This window comes from Lactuca serriola, chromosome 9 (assembly GCF_051521515.1).
Source record: "Lactuca serriola cultivar US96UC23 chromosome 9, Lser_US96UC23_V15, whole genome shotgun sequence".
Classification (NCBI taxonomy): Eukaryota; Viridiplantae; Streptophyta; class Magnoliopsida; order Asterales; family Asteraceae; genus Lactuca; species Lactuca serriola.
Genome location: NC_136416.1, coordinates 17,241,488 through 17,258,861, shown reverse-complemented (window position 1 = coordinate 17,258,861; position 17,374 = coordinate 17,241,488). Strand labels below are relative to the sequence as shown.

The following is a 17,374-nucleotide window of genomic DNA, read 5'->3' as shown; positions in this document are numbered from 1 at the left end:
TAGTCGGACTCGATTCGATATGACCACTAGGGTCGTAATATCAACAATCTTCTTAGTCATTACCGAAACGATGGTAACAACACACTTGAATAAAACGAAATCAATTACTAGCTTCTTGGTAACCTTGTGACTTTCCCTGATCTAAGTGTGAGTCCTGTGCTTCCGGTAGTATAGGCCTCTACTACCATTCACACCTACTCATACTCGTCCCAAGTATTGTCTCGCAGTTTCCTAAGTCACCATGCAACAAATCACACAATCATTCGACACATCAGATAACAAAACGAAGGTTTTATATTAATTCTTGAAACGATTACATGCTAGTTCTAATATCGTAGTCGTACGTTTAGAATCCTAAACACATAAGGTTTCCAGATCCGGTCGGCAACAGACCATAGATCCGATCAAACTATAGCATAACAAATCATTTAGCACATAAAAGCAATTTAGGCATCATTCCTAAAATAAGCTAGTGCTCACACCTCACAATCATCGCTTAGCATTCTAAGTTTAAGTCTAGAAATAAATCCATATTCCTAGTTCGCTTAAACTAATGCTCTGATACCAACTGTGACATCTCCAAAATCACAGCCATAAAAGACCGATTTTGTTTATGCTTTATAAAAATCAGAGTACTTCATTTTATAAAAAGGTTGCGGAATTTGTTCCCAGAAAAACATGGTAAATACGTTATTAAAACATTTTCGAAGAAACGTATTTATTTCATTTTAAAATGTTTGGGATGTCATCGTTAATACCGAAACATAAGCATAAACAGAACTTACAATGATTTACACTAGTGATCTACATCTCTTTTAAATCTCTCAGTGTAATGTCACTTCACTTCGTCACATGTGATATATATAAACTGAGTGGGTCAGGTTGGGAAACCTGGTGAGTACATAGGGTTTTCAACCCACAATAATATAATTATTATGTTCAATCAAACAATCAACCCAATTACCCATCCCCATTATCTTCTTTACTCTTTAAGGATTTAACCTAAGAGTCATCTATCCTGCATTCGTTTATTCCCAAGTCCCTTACTTCCAGGGTTATGGGACTGGCACTAAATCCATAGCTGCCAATGTTCGTTCATAAAGCACTAATTCCATAGCTGCTATAGTCTATTCATCGGGTACTAAATCCATAGCTACCAGTCTTTATCTAATAGGTACTAAGTCCATAGCTACCAATGTTCAACAGGTACTAAATCCATAGCTACCAATTCCTACAGGTACTAAATCCTTAGCTACCAGCGTCTAACTAATAGGTACTAAGTCCATAGCTACCAATTCCCAACAGGTACTAAATCCATAGCTACCAACGTCTAAAAGGTACTAAGTCCATAGCTACCGGTGTTTGTCCCATAGGCACTAAGTCTATAGCTGCCAATGTATACTCACGTCATCTTCTATCTCTCATCATTCATCTACCCATCTCATACCCAACATTTTCGTATATATAAAATACATATACAGTTTAAGTCCTTTAAAACATGTATAAAACGTTCAACCAGCATAGACAACAAGTATTCAGATAATGTGCACACATAGCACATAGTTTATATAAAATACTTTATATCTATGTGTAAGATGAAAGGGACTATGCACTCACAACACGTAATATATATTAAATACTTCATATCTATGTGTAAGATGAAAGTAACTATGCACTCACCTGAAAGGTGGTGAGTCGGCACTCGGACAGCACTTCGTTACTCTTAAAACAATTATCCCTTGACGAAACCTAGTATCATTACAACTAGAGTTTAGTCTAACGCTTGACGAGACTAATTTAATAGTCTAGCTATTATTACTATTATATAAGCGTTAAATAACACTCAATATAACTCATAATAATAGCCTAAATAATTATTTTAAGGTCCTAACAATGTTACTATAATTAAATAAAATCTATATTAAATATACTATAGGCGTAACTCACTTACAGCGGGTTTTTATTAAAAACCGGGCTTCGCTGGAGCAGCGTTTCCGAGCCGAAAGCTTTTCTTCTCGGAGTCGTCGGGCGCTCCGGGGCTTTCTTCTCGTGATAGGGAGGTTCCCTAGACTTGGGAGGGGTTTAGGGAGGTTAGAGAGAAGTCATAGAGAGAAAGAAAGGCTTATGGTGTGAAGAAAATATGAGGAGTTCACCCTTGTATTTATAGGAAGTGTATAGTAAAGTAGTCTCCAAGCTTCGTCCGTAACTTTTGCATACGAGCTCCGTTTTTGTCTGTCCTTTTACTGTTGAGTTCCTATTAATGAGATCTTCAACTTTCATTTAGACCTCGTTGGCTAATTCTCATTCTATCTCGGATTTACAAAACTGTATCAAATTCGCCGCGCTCGAAAAGTAGGGACTAAGCTTCGTCCATAACTTTTGCATACGAGCTCCATTTTTGTCTGTCTTTTTACCGTTGAGTTCCTATTAATGAGATCTTCAACTCTCATTTAGACCTCGTTGGCTAATTCTCATTCTATCTCGTATTTACAAAACTGTATCGAATTCGCCGCGCTCGAAAAGTAGGGACTAAGCTTCGTCCATAACTTTTGCATACGAGCTCTATTATCGACGTTCTTTATATCCACGCATTGGTATTTATGAGTACTACAACTTTCATTTAGATCCCGTCGGCTAAAAATCGACCGATCTAAAATTCAGATTTCGGGCTGTGCACTGCTATGCTAAATCTTAGAAAAATCATAACTTCCTCATACGAAGTCAGATTTGGGCGTTCTTTTTATCGATGTTCTTAGTTTAACATATTCTACGACTTTCGTTTAGATCGCTAAGGCTAAATCTCGCTCTATCGTAAATTCACTATTTACGCTTCCCGGTATCGTGCCAATTCCGTCGCGAAACTTCAACGGGTCATAACTTCTTCGTTATAACTCGGTTTTCGGCGTTCTTTATATGTACGAAAACCTTGTAAAATACTCTACAACTTGGTTAAGATTATTTATTCTAAATAATCTTTTGTCGAAAAGTCGTTTTCGACCCCTATTGCCTCTAATTTGACTAGCCCAGATTTGCGGGCGTTACAATACAAATATCACATAGCACATAATCTCATACATAACACATAAGACCCTCTGGTCATCGCATAGTACCACTCTAGGTAACATATAGTGAGAAGACTCACCTCGATGTCTCGGTAAATATCTGACTCGGAAAAAGTGTGATCTAGCCTCCGCTTAATCACATAAAGAAATACTCTCATAAATACAACTGTACTCAACCCTAAAAGTCAACAATGTCAACGGTCAAACTTTGACCCGACTCGTCGAGTGCACTAGGGCGAATCAGCGAGTCTACACGTGCCCACTGGCTCTCTTAAATCCTCTCTTAGCACGTCGAGTACTCCCCTTGACTCGACGAGTTCCACCTGGCATGAATCGCGGGGCCACCCCGACTCAACTCGCCGAGTCTCAAGAACAACTCGGCGAGTTCCAACTTGAACTCAGACCCCTGACTCTCCCTGACTCACCAAGTCATTCCCCCAACTCGGCAAGTCCACTCACTGAGTGATTAACGGGCAACCTTCATACTACTCGCCGAGTCTATTCTTCGGACTCGGCGAGTTCATGCCATGCACAAACTCAAAACGACTTCTAAGCTCAAATTTGTTCCATACAATCATAGATCTGGCCTCCCCAAGCATGATAATCACGTAAAGTTCGGAACTTGACACACATATAACATCTAAATGGTCCAAAATGGTGATTTAGCCCCAAAAATGACATTCCAAGCTCATGACTCCGAAAATGACTCATAAAGCTCCAAGGGTTAAGGTCTCTGGAACTCTTTGGGTCCAGAGCCAGAACACAAACTCGATAAGGGACCAAATACACCACTTAATCAACCTCTAAAAGGGTTAGAAAACCCTAACATTAAGAATCAACACCAAAACTGAAGAAGGTCCGAGAATAATACCTCAATACAGCCTCTATGAGCTCAAAACCACCAAAATCGCACCTCCTTCAGCCTCCTCTTTCCTTGAACACTTCCTTTTTGCAAAAACACCCACAAAAGTTCAAGATTGGCCTCTCCTTCCTCACAAACGCTCTAGATCTCTTTAGGGTTTCTCTCTGGGGGTTGGTGGCCGCAAATGACGGCCATAAGGCCCTTTAAATATGTCTCAAACCCTGGAAATTAAGGTTTCATTAAACAGTGTGGACTCGTCGAGTCCACTCATGAACTCACCGAGTCCAGCTGTGAACTCGCGTACAAATCCGCGACCATACTCAGCGAGTCTAGACGCCAACTCGCCGAGTCTCCCCTCACACTCAAAAATAAAGGAACAAAATATCATACCTGTGAATCCGTGTGTTACATAATAAACCCCATTTAAATGTTTTAAGCCCAAAAGAAATCCACTCATAAGCCCACCAGCCCCCCTCTGTAACCTAATTATGTATCGACTACAATTTACCTACAAACACAATTACATACCTATGACAATTACAAATCGTCGGCAAAGAAGGCAAGAGACTATTACAATTGAAGTCATCGGCACTATCATATATCGACTTCAATTTCAAGAAAAGGTAATATCCAATTCTTCTTAGTTCATATATATTTAAGGTTTTTAAAACTTGTTAATATTTTTGTTGAACAATATAATTTGCATTTTATGATAATATTTAGATTGACTTTTTAATTCTTATAATCATAAGGTAAACTTGATAGAAAAGAATCATCGATCATTTTTTCAAACAAAAAAAATGTTCATGACCTACAACCGCATCTTGTTAATGATAATATTAGTATAGATGTTCATAATACATGCTCATAACCTAAAAAGAATAATATGGAAATGCCAATTAATGTTTAATCTAAAAAAATGATATTCAAATTTATAAATGGTAAATTTAGATTCTTTGATTCGTGATCGTCATACCAACTTTATAAATCAAAGTATATTTTTACTATAATAAGATTTAGTAGATGGAAAAATATGAATTGTTGTAAAAAAAATTAATATATATATATATATATATATATATATATATATATATATATATATATATATATATATATATATATATATATATATATATATATATATATAAAGTTATAAGCTCCTTATCCAATATTCTTAGCTCCGCCCTGGTGACAAATTTATATATAGGTTTAAAACATTACTTGGAGATAGCGGCTTTAGGGTATAGAATATTATTTATCTTATGTTTATTTTGCATAATTAATTACAACCAAAATTTTTGTTATTGGTTGTTTTCTATTCATATGACTAACTCATATATGTTGGCAATGGTGTTAGTAATATAGTTGTTTTCGAAACTATTTTTTACGGTTGTTATCGTGTGGTCATACAATCATTTGACACATACATACATACATGCAGATATACAACTACTAAAAATTGTCGTCTAATTCCAAGTGTCCTTCGGAAATTCCTAGGAAACTGGTATTTCTGAGGAAATAAAAGCCGTAGGAAAACACCTTTGAAAGTTTGATGCGAGGGATTTTCTAGAAAACGTTCAATGTATTTTCGAGAGATACCTATTGTCAGAAGTCCCAAGACTTCTTCCACACATCCATTTTGTTGGGTTTTCCAAGAAATATATTTTCCGAAGAATTTCCTAGGAAATATTCATGTACATACGTATTTTGTGTTAAAAGCGTTTTGGATTGAAAATATTTTGTAGTTAAATACTTGTATATACATTTAAATCAGAATTGCATGGAGTGTGTTAAAAGGAAAAGGAACTAAATTAAGATGCATGCTTGATTCATGGGGTTCCTTAATTAACAGGCAGCAAAAATATTCTTGATGACTCTTTTCCACAAATATAAAATTAGAAGAACATGGTGGACCCTAGTTTTGTCTATTGGTTGACAAACATCAACTAATCCCATCGTAATTAGTGTGTTATTTATAGATTAAGCATGTATTATCAAAACACCACATGCTTCCCTTCTTTCGTTCCTCCATGTGATTATGAGGCTTTTAGGTAGGCTTTTTCAATCTTATCTTTAATTATTTCAATTATGGTTTGAATAAATCTTTTGCTTAATCTTTATGAAGAATTTATGTTAGTCTACAACCTTAGGTTTGAGAGAGTCGTGTATTGCATATCACATCACGGTATAGCATCAGTTTTTTGACAATCACTTTATCACCACATCATTTTTACCACAAGACATGCATTCCATGTCATTTTAAGGGATGTGTCAAATTGGTAAATTTTGAAAAAAAAAAAAAGGCAAAAAATAGACGTTACACTCTAAGCCTTAAAGAGATAATATGGACGGTGTATGTCATGTTTGCCATGAACTTGCCAAGTTAAATGTCTTTCCACACCCTAAGCCTTAGATTGTACTCTAAGGTTTATGTTAGATTAGGATTAATCCAAATTTAAGTTAAATGCGAAAGGTGCAAAAGATATAAGTTCTTCCATGTGAACATATGGAAGTTGGTCTTATGAAAAAATATAGACATTTATCCAATAAAAGACTTTCGTCACACATCTATTCAAATATTACATTTCTTGGAGAACGTACTGATGAAGATTTAGTGTAGAACAATCCAAACAATAGATATTTATTGACCTGTCCAACCAAAATCTGCATCTAAATATATGCTTCGATTTCCATGTTTGTAGGATTTGATGTCACGTTAATATTGACTTTGTAAATTCATTTACAAATAAGTTGATTTAATTATATTTCACCCATTTAACAAATTAAATGGGTGAAATACTAAGATAAATAAAACAAAATTGGTCGAAGGCTGGCAATATATTTCTAATGAATAATGATGTTTCTTAAACATTTTTCACGCATTAATTAATTATTCAAAAATTAAAAAAGAACAAAAATTAAAAAGTATTTAGGGGAGAAACTAATAAACATATTTCCTCATGTTAAGAAATAGTAATTTTGACTCATCACCTAAGCTAGCCAAGGTATTTATAACCTTAACATATATAAATCAAAGTCTTTTTAGTTTTCACTAGTTAAATTTATGAATGAGTATAATAATTAAAAACCGATATGTTTATAGATTGTGTAAATGGTTTAAATACGTAACAGTTGTAATACTTTATTTTTTTACTCGAAGTTACACTTGTTTTATAATAATTTATTTCTGAAATATAATTGAAGTTGCCACACCATCATCTTTTTTTTCATTATATATCTTTCTCGTTATATATTTGGTACAATCTGGATTTTTTTTATAGTAATATAATTTCTATTTTAATTTTTAATATACACATTTTAATAATTATATTTAACCCGTTAAGTACTCACAACAAAAAATAATTAAACAAAAATGTATTTGCCCAAGCCCAACTCGACCAAAACTATACCAAGACAAGCTTGATTTGGCCCAACTATGAGTCCAATAACTACATCCAATTCCAAAGGTACCAAGGCTCGGCAATCTGCATTCAAATTCTTCACAATTTTCATTTTAGTTTTAACATATGTAAATCACATGAAACCTTATGAAACCTACCCATATGAAAGAGATTCTTTATATGAATTCATGAACCCATCAAACCAAGGATGTGTTCGACAAAACTAGCTTAACTACAAACGTGTTTTATAAAACTAGCCAGTAACAGGAAAAATGTAACATTTATTTGTACACGAGTATTCAATAAAAGTAACTAAAACCTTTAAAATATGTAAACTTATACAAAATGATTTTTCTAAAACACATTATTGATTTTGAAAATATGTAATTAAATTAGTTTACAATGTTATAAAAGAGTTTTTTATTGAATGCTACTTAGACCGGACGGAGTGGGGTGAAGGAAAGGGTGAGGGAAGCTTTCCTCCCCTCTTGAACACCACTCCGTGGGTGAGGGAATGGAGTGCGGGAAAAAAAGGTGGGGGGAGAGGTGTTGCACTCTCTCTCCTCTTCTCATTGGCCAGTTATTTTATTTTATTTTTTTTTCTTTTTATCTTTTTTAATATTTATAAAATTATATACTTATTATAAAAATATAAAAAATATATCAAAATTCATGGTTTTTAATTCCCTACAAAATGAGTATAATATATGTATGAAATATATTAAAAAAAAAAAAAAAGTGAGGGAAAGGCTTCCCACCGATTCCTTGGCTTTTTGGCGAGGGAAAGGAAAGTGAGGGAAAGAGGGGTATGGCCCACCAAAAGTGAGAGAAGAGTCCCTCCCACACCCTCCGGTCTTAGAATAGCTTTTGGATTTGGAGCTTTTTGTTTTAGTTAAAAGCTAGAAGTTCTCAAAACTACATGCGAAAAACGCTCAATGGTCATGAAAAACATTTGGAAAAAAAAAGACATAAGTACATTAGAATTTTACAAATTAATTAAAAAAACCATCACACACAGCAAGCACTCAATAAAAACAAAATCGAAGTCTATATATCATCAAAATCTTTAACTTGTAACTTGCAATTAATCAACACTATTAACATATGATTACTTGCATAGCATGTTGTGCCCTTCGTTTGATCTTTACCATCTGCTTCATCTGTTACCCGCGGGCCCCAGTGAGCTTTACATCCTAACAAAAATCATAAGTATTTCTTGTATGTGCAATTTCATAACTCAAAATGCTATTTCTTGAAGAACTTGAAGTGTATTTTGATGAACCTGTACACACCATCAAGAAAATATACAAATTAATGGGTATATTATATATAACACTTTTTGTTAGGGTTTCAGATTTAATTTTAAAAAAAATTGAACAAGATACAAAATAGATAACCATACTTACCCATTCAAGATGTTGTGCAGTAATGCCAGAGATATTCCCATCATATATGCCACCTAGCACCTACATGTTCCATAAAGTTTATATATCAAAGAAAATTTTAACCCACAAATGAAAGAAACGTTACAAGCATTTGTAGCTATTTTCACCCTCAAAATCATATGAATTAGAAAGAAGGAAAAAAAAAGTTAATATCATAAATGGGTAATGAATAACTGGTTACCTATTTATGAAATTAATAATACCTTGGAAACTGTTTCTAGAAACATGCCAGGTCGCACTGGATTTGGTTTAGACCCCGAAGCACCAGCCTGGAAATCGTTACAAACATTCAAACAATGAGTCAAGAAGTAATGTATGTTGTTATGATGTGTAAGGGAAAAAAGAAGACCTTTCTGCCCCTTGTACTTTCTTCCTCATCGCTATTGTCGGCACCTTCCGCTTTGCCTAACATTACATCCTTAATCATTTCACGCACTGTTTTCCCAGGTTTTTGAGCAACAAGTTTGGTCAAGAAGTTGACCTGCACTTAAATACAATTATATAATATGCATCAAATTTCAACACAACATTTTTTTTGGGAATATTCAATATATTAATATTTTAAAGATATAAAAACAGACCTCTGATCGAGGTAATGTAGTTAAACCACGGATATTTCTTTCATCTAATAATCCACCTCCCATCATACACCGAGCTTCTTCTCTAATCAAAACCAGTCTTGCTAGCAGTTTTCTATCAGGAACAACAGGCCGACTTTCCATAGTCTACAACAAAACACCAATGGATTTTTTATTTTTAAAAAAATTAAAATACAAATTTCATTAGTTTCTTATATTATGCTTTAAAAATTAAAAGAACCTCCAACAAGTCATCAGCCTGGTTAGCAATGTCATTTAGATTTGCTCCTGGAAGATGAACTTTTGCACCATTTTCATTTTCAAATGCACCACCACCTGCTGCAACTCGCCTCAGTAATTCATGTCTGCTTTCTTTCCGAGGGGTTCTGCATAGCAACCCAACAACTTGAACCTACAAACAAACAAACAAAAAAGTTATAATTTTATGAGATAAATAGTAGAAATCGGTGAGTGTAAATTGGTAAAAGATGTAGATTTGCTTACATGTGGGGGGCATTTTTTGGTAAGATGGGATAATACTGTTTCCTTGATTACCTCCAACAGAGACTTGCGCTGAAATTATGTAGATGGTCGTTATTTGGTTAGAGAAGAAAGTTGATTGCTTTGATTTGATTTGAATAAATACCTTATCGTCTTGGTCCTTTTCTGCAAGATTGATCATATAATCTAATGCCATCATGAAGCCTGATTCCATCTGATCAACTCGTTTTCCAATCACGCCTTGTGCAGCCAACAACACTGCTAACTCCTCCGATTCTTCATCCATTTGGTCATCTTCCAACTGTTGTATAAATAGAAATTGGGTTGAATTGCATTAGGAAATTGGAATTATGATGGTTATGAAGTGAAATGGTGTCCAAATCAATTCTACGAAGTCAGATGCTTGACGATTTGGGTAAAATCGAAGTGTAAGTATATTTTTTTTCATGTGCCCACCAGATGACTGATGAAATGCCACAACGAGAGAAATTCAATAAGGTAAGGAATTTGAAGTTGGAGTTAAAGCATGTCTTACAAGGTTAGCCATCTCTTCAAGAACAGACGTAACTTGTTCACCTCCTTTAAGGAGAGCTTCATACTGAGCAGGACTCCAAGTACTTGTTTCGTCCGTTGATGCTTGGTGTTGGTGTTTGTTCCTGCCTTTCTCTCTTGCATCCAGTTCTTCTTGCGTGTAGCCTCCTCCGACCTCGTAACTGGCTCGTAGTACAGAAAAGCTTCTCTTCATGGGAAGATGGAGAGCTGGTGCCTGTTGAGTTGTCTTGAAATGAAAGGATGCTTGTGGAGGAATGAAAATAGAAGAAAGGATTGGTTTCGCCATGGACGCCATTTTTACTAGGTTGAGTTCGTGAAGGGGATGCAAGGATATGAGAGGGTTTCGCCTTTCTGGGGTTTTATTGTTTTAAGATTTTGGTGTCAAAATTGGTTCAGTATCTCTGATTATCTTCTCAAAGGGACACGAACTCAAGGATACGAACTCAAGGATACGTTAATGATCTAGTGTTTATTAAATTTAGGAAAATTAACTAAACTAACCGAATCGGACTAGAGTAATTAACAAAAACAACGGTTATTTTTGGAATTTGAAAAATGAAAATAACTCACAAGAGTACTCAACTAATCAAGTGTTTGAATTTGTTCATTTTTTTTTGTATGTAACAATATATAATTTAATTTATTGTTTGTGTTCATCATAATCATGTGATAGCCGATCAAAAAGGTTATGATGAATACAAACAACAAATTAAATGACATATTGCATAAAAAATGGACAAAATATAAACAAAATCAACAGTTAGTTACCCTCCCGAGTCATTTTTCCTTGATGAGACAACTAATTATTTACTTGGACTTGATTTTCCTTGAACTTAGTTTTGAATATAAGTAAAAAAGTGTCGGTGATTTTAGTGTCACAATATCATTTTATGTAATTGGAACTAACATCTAAGTTAAAGGGCTTTATAATTTATACTCTAATATATGTAAGGGTATGTGCGGAGTGCAGACATTTATAACAATTAAAAGTCGGTTTAACGACAAGTGGGGGGGGGGGGGGGGGGGTCCGGGGTCAGCGCGCATGGGTCTAGGGTTTCCAAAGGGGCAACACCCCTTTAGCGGGGTCTAAAGGGCAGAGCCCTTGGCTGAGGTGATCATGGTAAAACTAACGGAATTCTTCAATTTTGGAAATCCTTGATTTCCTCATTAAATTCTGGATTTCCTAACTTGCTTCCAAAGCAACCCATGACGACCAACCCCAAGATGCAAACTCTAATCTCATTTATTATATATAAATGGCTCTTCTCCTTGAGAAGAGATACGTATTCCATTAGCTCTCTTTTCTTCAAACGAACACAGAATCCTTCTACAATTTTGCTTACGATTTATGTGCCTAGATTCTGTAACGCCCGTAGATTACGGCTAGTCAATTTAGAGACGATAAGCGTCAAAAACGACTTTTTGATAGAAGATTATTTAGAATGAATAATATTAACTAAGTTGCAGTATATGTCACAAGGTTTCCGTGCATATAAAGAACACCGAAATCCGAGTTATAACGAAGAAGTTATGACCTGTCAAAGTTTCGCGATAGAACCGGCACGACGCTGAAGGACATAAAATGTGAATTTATGCTAGAGCGATAACTAGCCTTAGTGATCTAAACGAAAGTCGTAGAGTTCGTTAAACCGAGAGCGTGCATAAAAAGAACGTCCAAATCTGACTTCGTATGAGGAAGTTATGATTTTTCTAAGTTTCAGCTTAGCAGTGTGCAGCCCGAAGTTCGATTATGAGATCGAGTGAATTCTAGCCGAAGCAATCTAAACAAGAATCGAAAATCTCGTTATTAGTAGTGCAATAGTGAAAAGACAAACGAAAACGGACGTCGGAGGAAGAAGTTATGAATTTTTAACGACCATTTCCTGTCCCGGCCTGTTAAAATTATAATAATAAAAATAAAGTCAAAATTAGCCGACGGAATCTAAATGAAAGTTGTAGAGCTTAATCTCACCTACGCGTGGATATAAAGAACGTCAAAAACGGAGCTCGTATGCGAAAGTTACGGAGTTAGCGCCGGATAGCTATGGATTTAGTATCTGACGGATAAATTTTTTGCAGCAATGGACTTCGTGCCAATTCCTTAGGTAAATCCTTAGGAACGAATGAATAAAGGATAATTAGTTCCTAGGGTAAAATCTTAAGAAATAAAGGAGATAATGGGGATGGGTATTTGGGTTGATTGTTTGATGATTGAATATAATAAATGTATTATTGTGGGTTGAAAACCCTATATGCTCACCAGCCTCCCAAGCCTGACCCACTCAGTTTTCTTTGTATCACAGGTATCAATACGAAGACATAATTCACTGAGAGATTAAAGGAGATGTAAATCATTAGTGTAAATAAATGTAAGTTCTGTTTATGCTTATGTGTCTGTATCGGAACATGACATCCCTAGATTTTGTTATATAATGAAAATACTTTTCTTTAAGAAATGCTTTGATTAATTCTTATCATATTTTGCTTTGGGGACAAATTCCGCAACAGTTTTCTTTAAACGATTACTTTGATTTTAAAAACAAAGCATAAACAAATCGGTCTTTTCTGGCCGTGAAATTGGGGATGTCATAGTTGGTATCAGAGCATTAGTTTAAGCGAACTAGGAATTTTGTAAGGAATTTCTAGACTTAAACTGAGAATGCTAAGCGATGATTGTGAGATGAGTGTCTACCATATTTTAAGACACGAGCACTAGTATATTTTAGGAAAGTTGCCTAAAATGCTTTTATGTACTAAATGTTTTATGTTTGCCATATATGATATTATTTGTTCGGATCTATGGTCTATTGCCGACCGGGTCTGGAAACCTTATGTGTTTAGGATTCTAAGCGTACGACTACGGTATTAGAACTAGCATGTAAACATTTCGGAGTGATAAGGATGATATATGTATCTATCGTGAATGAGGATCTAAATTCACCTTATTCGGTGTATAGATCAAGAATGGAAATAACTAGAAGCGGAGTTGGAAACGCAAATGTAAACAGGAATCAACCACCAGTGATTGAGTAAATACCTGTTGTAGCCGCAGCACCTGAGCCAATGATGATGGCCGTTGTACAAGCAATGATGCAGGCGATGTTGGATCGTCAAATGGAGGAGACCAGGCGGTTGCTTCGACAAAATCATGAAGAACTATCAATTCAAGTGGAAGAGCCCGAAGTAAATGGAGGGAATTCTGAAGGAGGGAACTACAGTGGGACCGTTGGTCAAGGCAACCCACCAATAGCCCGCGGAAACAACCAGGATGGAGGAAATGAGGACGTGGATGCAAGTACAAGGATTTCATGGCATCCAAACCACCATGTCTTTCTGGGAGCCCGACACCGGTGCAAGTCATGGACTGGATCTCCGAGATGGAGACAATGTTTGAAAGTTGTGAGTGTAGCAAGAGACAGAAGACCGCTCTTGCAATTCCTCTGTTAAAATTTGGAGTACTGAGCTGGTGGAAGTTACTGGTTGGTTCGATGCCCAAGGGGGAAGCTAGCAAGATGTCTTGGGAAGAATTCGTGGTGCAACTGAAAATGCAATATTGCTCTGAGCAGGATCTTCTAGAAATCAACAATGAGTTCCAGAATCTAAAGAATGGAAAATTGAGCGTCACTGAATACGCTACAAGCTTTACGAAGAAGATGAATCTTATTCCATACCTAATTCCAACTGAACTTTCCAAAGTCAACAAGTTTGCCAATGGATTACCAGCGGACTTTGGTCCGATAGTCAAGCAAGCAACCACTCTAAAAGCCGCCATCTGGGCAGCCAAAAATGTTGAGACCCAAATAATAGAAAAGGGTCTGGAGAGAGCCGAAGTTGGAGAGAAAAGGAAACATGAAGGATCTTCAATGATCAACAAAGAAACCAAATTCTCGAAATCTAGAGGAAGAGATGAAGCTAAGTGGTGTGAGAAGTGTAAAAAGAAACACATCGGGAAGTATAGCGAGGAGATGACCTGCTACAAATGTGGGAAGACAGGGCATTTCGCCAACAAATTATCAACTAACAGAAAGGTGTGTTACGGATGTAACGAAGAAGGGCATATTTCTAGAGACTGCCCAAAGAAAAACACACCGCCACAGCCAAGGGCATTCCACATGCTCCTCGATGAAGCAGAAAACGATGGGAGGATTAAAAGATGAAGACTTCATATCAATATATAAAGTTTGTATCAAGAAGTGTAGCCTATTAGAGGCATAGTATAGTGTGAACTTGAACCTTTGTGTAATCATTTCAAGAAATAATATAAACCCTGGTTTTGTTATCTGATGTGTTGAATGATTATATGATTTATGTATGGTGACTTGGTTGACTGCGAGACAATATTTGGGACGAGTATGAGTAGGTGTGAATAGTAGTAGAGATCTATACCATTGGAAGCCCAGGACTCACGCTTGGATCAGGGAAAGTCACAAGGTTACCAAGAAGCTAGTGATTGGTCTCGTTTTATTCAAGTACGTCATTACCATTGTTTCGGTAATGACAAGTAAGATGGTTGTTATTCCGACCTTAGTGGTCATATCAAATTGAGTCCGACTACGAAGAGTTTGTTACGTGAGAACCAAGTTCGATGTAAAATGTGACATAAGTCAGAATATTGGAATCATTTTATAGGTCCTATTTCGTTGATGATTCCGGGACATAATCATCCTAAGGGGGTGATAATTGTAACGCCCATAGATTAGGGCTAGTCAATTTAGAGACGATAAGCGTCAAAAACGACTTTTTGATAGAATATTATTTAGAATGAATAATCTTAACTAAGATGTAGTATATGTCACAAGGTTTCCGTGCATATAAAGAACGCCGAAATCCGAGTTATAACGAAGAAGTTATGACCTGTCAAAGTTTCGCGACAGAACCGGCACGACGCTGAATGACGTAAAATATGAATTTATGTTAGAGCGATATCTAGCCTTAGTGATCCAAATAAAAGTTGTAGAGTTCGTTAAACCGAGATCGTGCATAAAAAGAACGTCCAAATCTAACTTCGTATGAGGAAGTTATGATTTTTCTAAGTTTCAGCTTAGCAGTGTGCAGCCTGAAGTTCGATTATGAGATCAAGTGAATTCTAGCCGAATCAATCTAAACAAGAATCGAAGATCTCGGTATTAGTAGTGCAATGGTGAAAAGACAGACGAAAACGGACGTTGGAGGAAGAAGTTATGAATTTTTAACGGACATTTCCTGTCACGGCCTGTTAAAAATTTAATAATAAAAATAAAGTCAAAATTACCCTACGAAGTCTAAATGAAAGTTGTAGATCTTAGTCTCACCTACACGTGGATATAAAGAACGTCAAAAACGGAGCTCATATGCAAAAGTTATGCAAGTTAGAAATCTGCTTAATTGAGTACGCCCAACGTAATTTTGGAGTACGCCCAGCGTACTCGGAACCGCCTAAGCTACGCATGAAATAACGTCACTCGAGTGCATACGCATGCAATGACGTCGCGTACGCCCATCGTAAGGATTAGTACGCCCAGCGTACCAAGATTTACGCCCAGCGTAATCCCAGATTCAGCACCCTATAAATAGAATGCGAGGGCAGCTAATTCCTTTGCTCATTTTCTCTTCTCTCTCTCCCGCTTTGCCTCGATTTTCGTGCAAGAAATATCCCGAAGCCTCGGTATCATTCCCGAGCCCCGAAGATCCCAAGAAGTGAAATTTCCAAGCCGAAACTCTGCCCGCGAGAAGCCAGATTTTTGTGAAGATCTTCCAGATCTACCCAAGAATACTACTTCTACAAGCCGTAGTGTTGTTCGATCATCTTCTGATCAAGTGAGTGTATAGTCACTTTCATCTTACACATAGATATGAAGTATTTTATAAAATACGTGTTATGTGTATATATATTGTTGTTTATATGTGTGAGTGTATAGTTACTTTCTTCTAACACATAAATATAAAGTATTAGCTATGAAATACGTGTTGTGTGTTATATACTATTTGTCTATTTGAGATAGGCTTGGAGTTGATGTTTTTATACGGGTGTTAAATGATTTAAACTGTGTTTGTATTTATATCTACAAAAATGTTAGGTAGAACATGGGTAGATTGAATAGTTGGTGACGATGCGACTTCGTGCCTATTGAGTAAGCTTTGGTGACGATGCGACTTCGTGCCTATTTGATAAAACTTGGTGACGATGTGACTTCTTGCCTATTGAGTAAAGCCTTGGTGACGATGCGACTTCATGCCTATTGAGCCTATTGAGTAAAGCCTTGGTAACGATGCGATTTCGTGCCTATTGAGTAAGTTTTGGTGACGATGCGACTTCGTGCCTATTTGATAAACCTTGGTGACGATGTGACTTCGTGCCTGTTGAGTAAACCTTGGTGACTATGGAGTTAGCGCCGGATAGCTATGGATTTAGTATCTGATGGATAAATTTTTGGCAGCTATGGACTTCGTGCCAATTCCTTAGGTAAATCCTTAGGAACGAATGAATAAAGGATAATTAGTTCGTAGGGTAAAACCTTAAGAAATAAAGGAGATAATGGGGATGGGTATTTGGGTTGATTGGTTGATGATTGAATATAATAAATGTATTATTGTAGGTTGAAAACCCTATATGCTCACCAGGCTCCCAAGCCTGACCCACTCAGTTTTCTTTGTATCACATGTATCAATATGAAGACATAATTCACTGAGAGATTAAAGGAGATGTAAATCATTGGTGTAAATAAATGTAAGTTCTGTTTATGCTTATGTGTCTGTATCAGAACATGACACCCCGAGATTTTGTTATATAATGAAAATACTTTTCTTTAAGAAATGCTTTGATAAATTCTTATCATATTTTGTTTTGGGGATTAATTCCGCAACAGTTTTCTTTAAACGATTCCTCTGATTTTAAAAACAAAGCATAAACAAATCGGTCTTTTCTGACCGTGAAATTGGGGATGTCACAGATTCGTAAGTGTCATCTTGGATTATCCTAGGTTGAATTTCTTGT

At 36.1% G+C, this 17,374-nt stretch overlaps 1 protein-coding gene across 1 annotated transcript; it reads right to left on the bottom strand.

Moving 5' to 3' along the window:
- Nucleotides 1-8,241: 8,241 nt before the first annotated feature.
- On the bottom strand, nucleotides 8,242-10,833 carry LOC145075225 (protein PEP-RELATED DEVELOPMENT ARRESTED 1, chloroplastic). The gene is made up of 9 exons (XM_079021526.1): nucleotides 10,385-10,833; nucleotides 9,995-10,150; nucleotides 9,853-9,921; nucleotides 9,590-9,760; nucleotides 9,352-9,495; nucleotides 9,120-9,251; nucleotides 8,974-9,039; nucleotides 8,732-8,791; nucleotides 8,242-8,607 (listed from the first exon to the last, which is right to left on the bottom strand). Exons 1-9 carry the CDS (start codon nucleotides 10,694-10,696, stop codon nucleotides 8,563-8,565), a joined length of 1,155 nt encoding a protein of 384 aa, XP_078877652.1. The 5' UTR covers nucleotides 10,697-10,833; the 3' UTR covers nucleotides 8,242-8,562.
- Nucleotides 10,834-17,374: the final 6,541 nt, after the last annotated feature.

Excerpts from the sequence above, each read along its gene's own strand:
- LOC145075225 (XM_079021526.1), bottom strand. The coding sequence starts at position 10,696 with ATGGCGTCCATGGCGAAACCAATCCTTTCTTCTATTTTCATTCCTCCA. Across the intron at positions 9,040-9,119 it reads AAAGTACAAGGGGCAGAAAG|GCTGGTGCTTCGGGGTCTAA; the intron begins GTCTTCTTTTTT and ends AACGATTTCCAG. Across the intron at positions 8,608-8,731 it reads CTGCACAACATCTTGAATGG|GTTCATCAAAATACACTTCA; the intron begins GTAAGTATGGTT and ends TGGTGTGTACAG.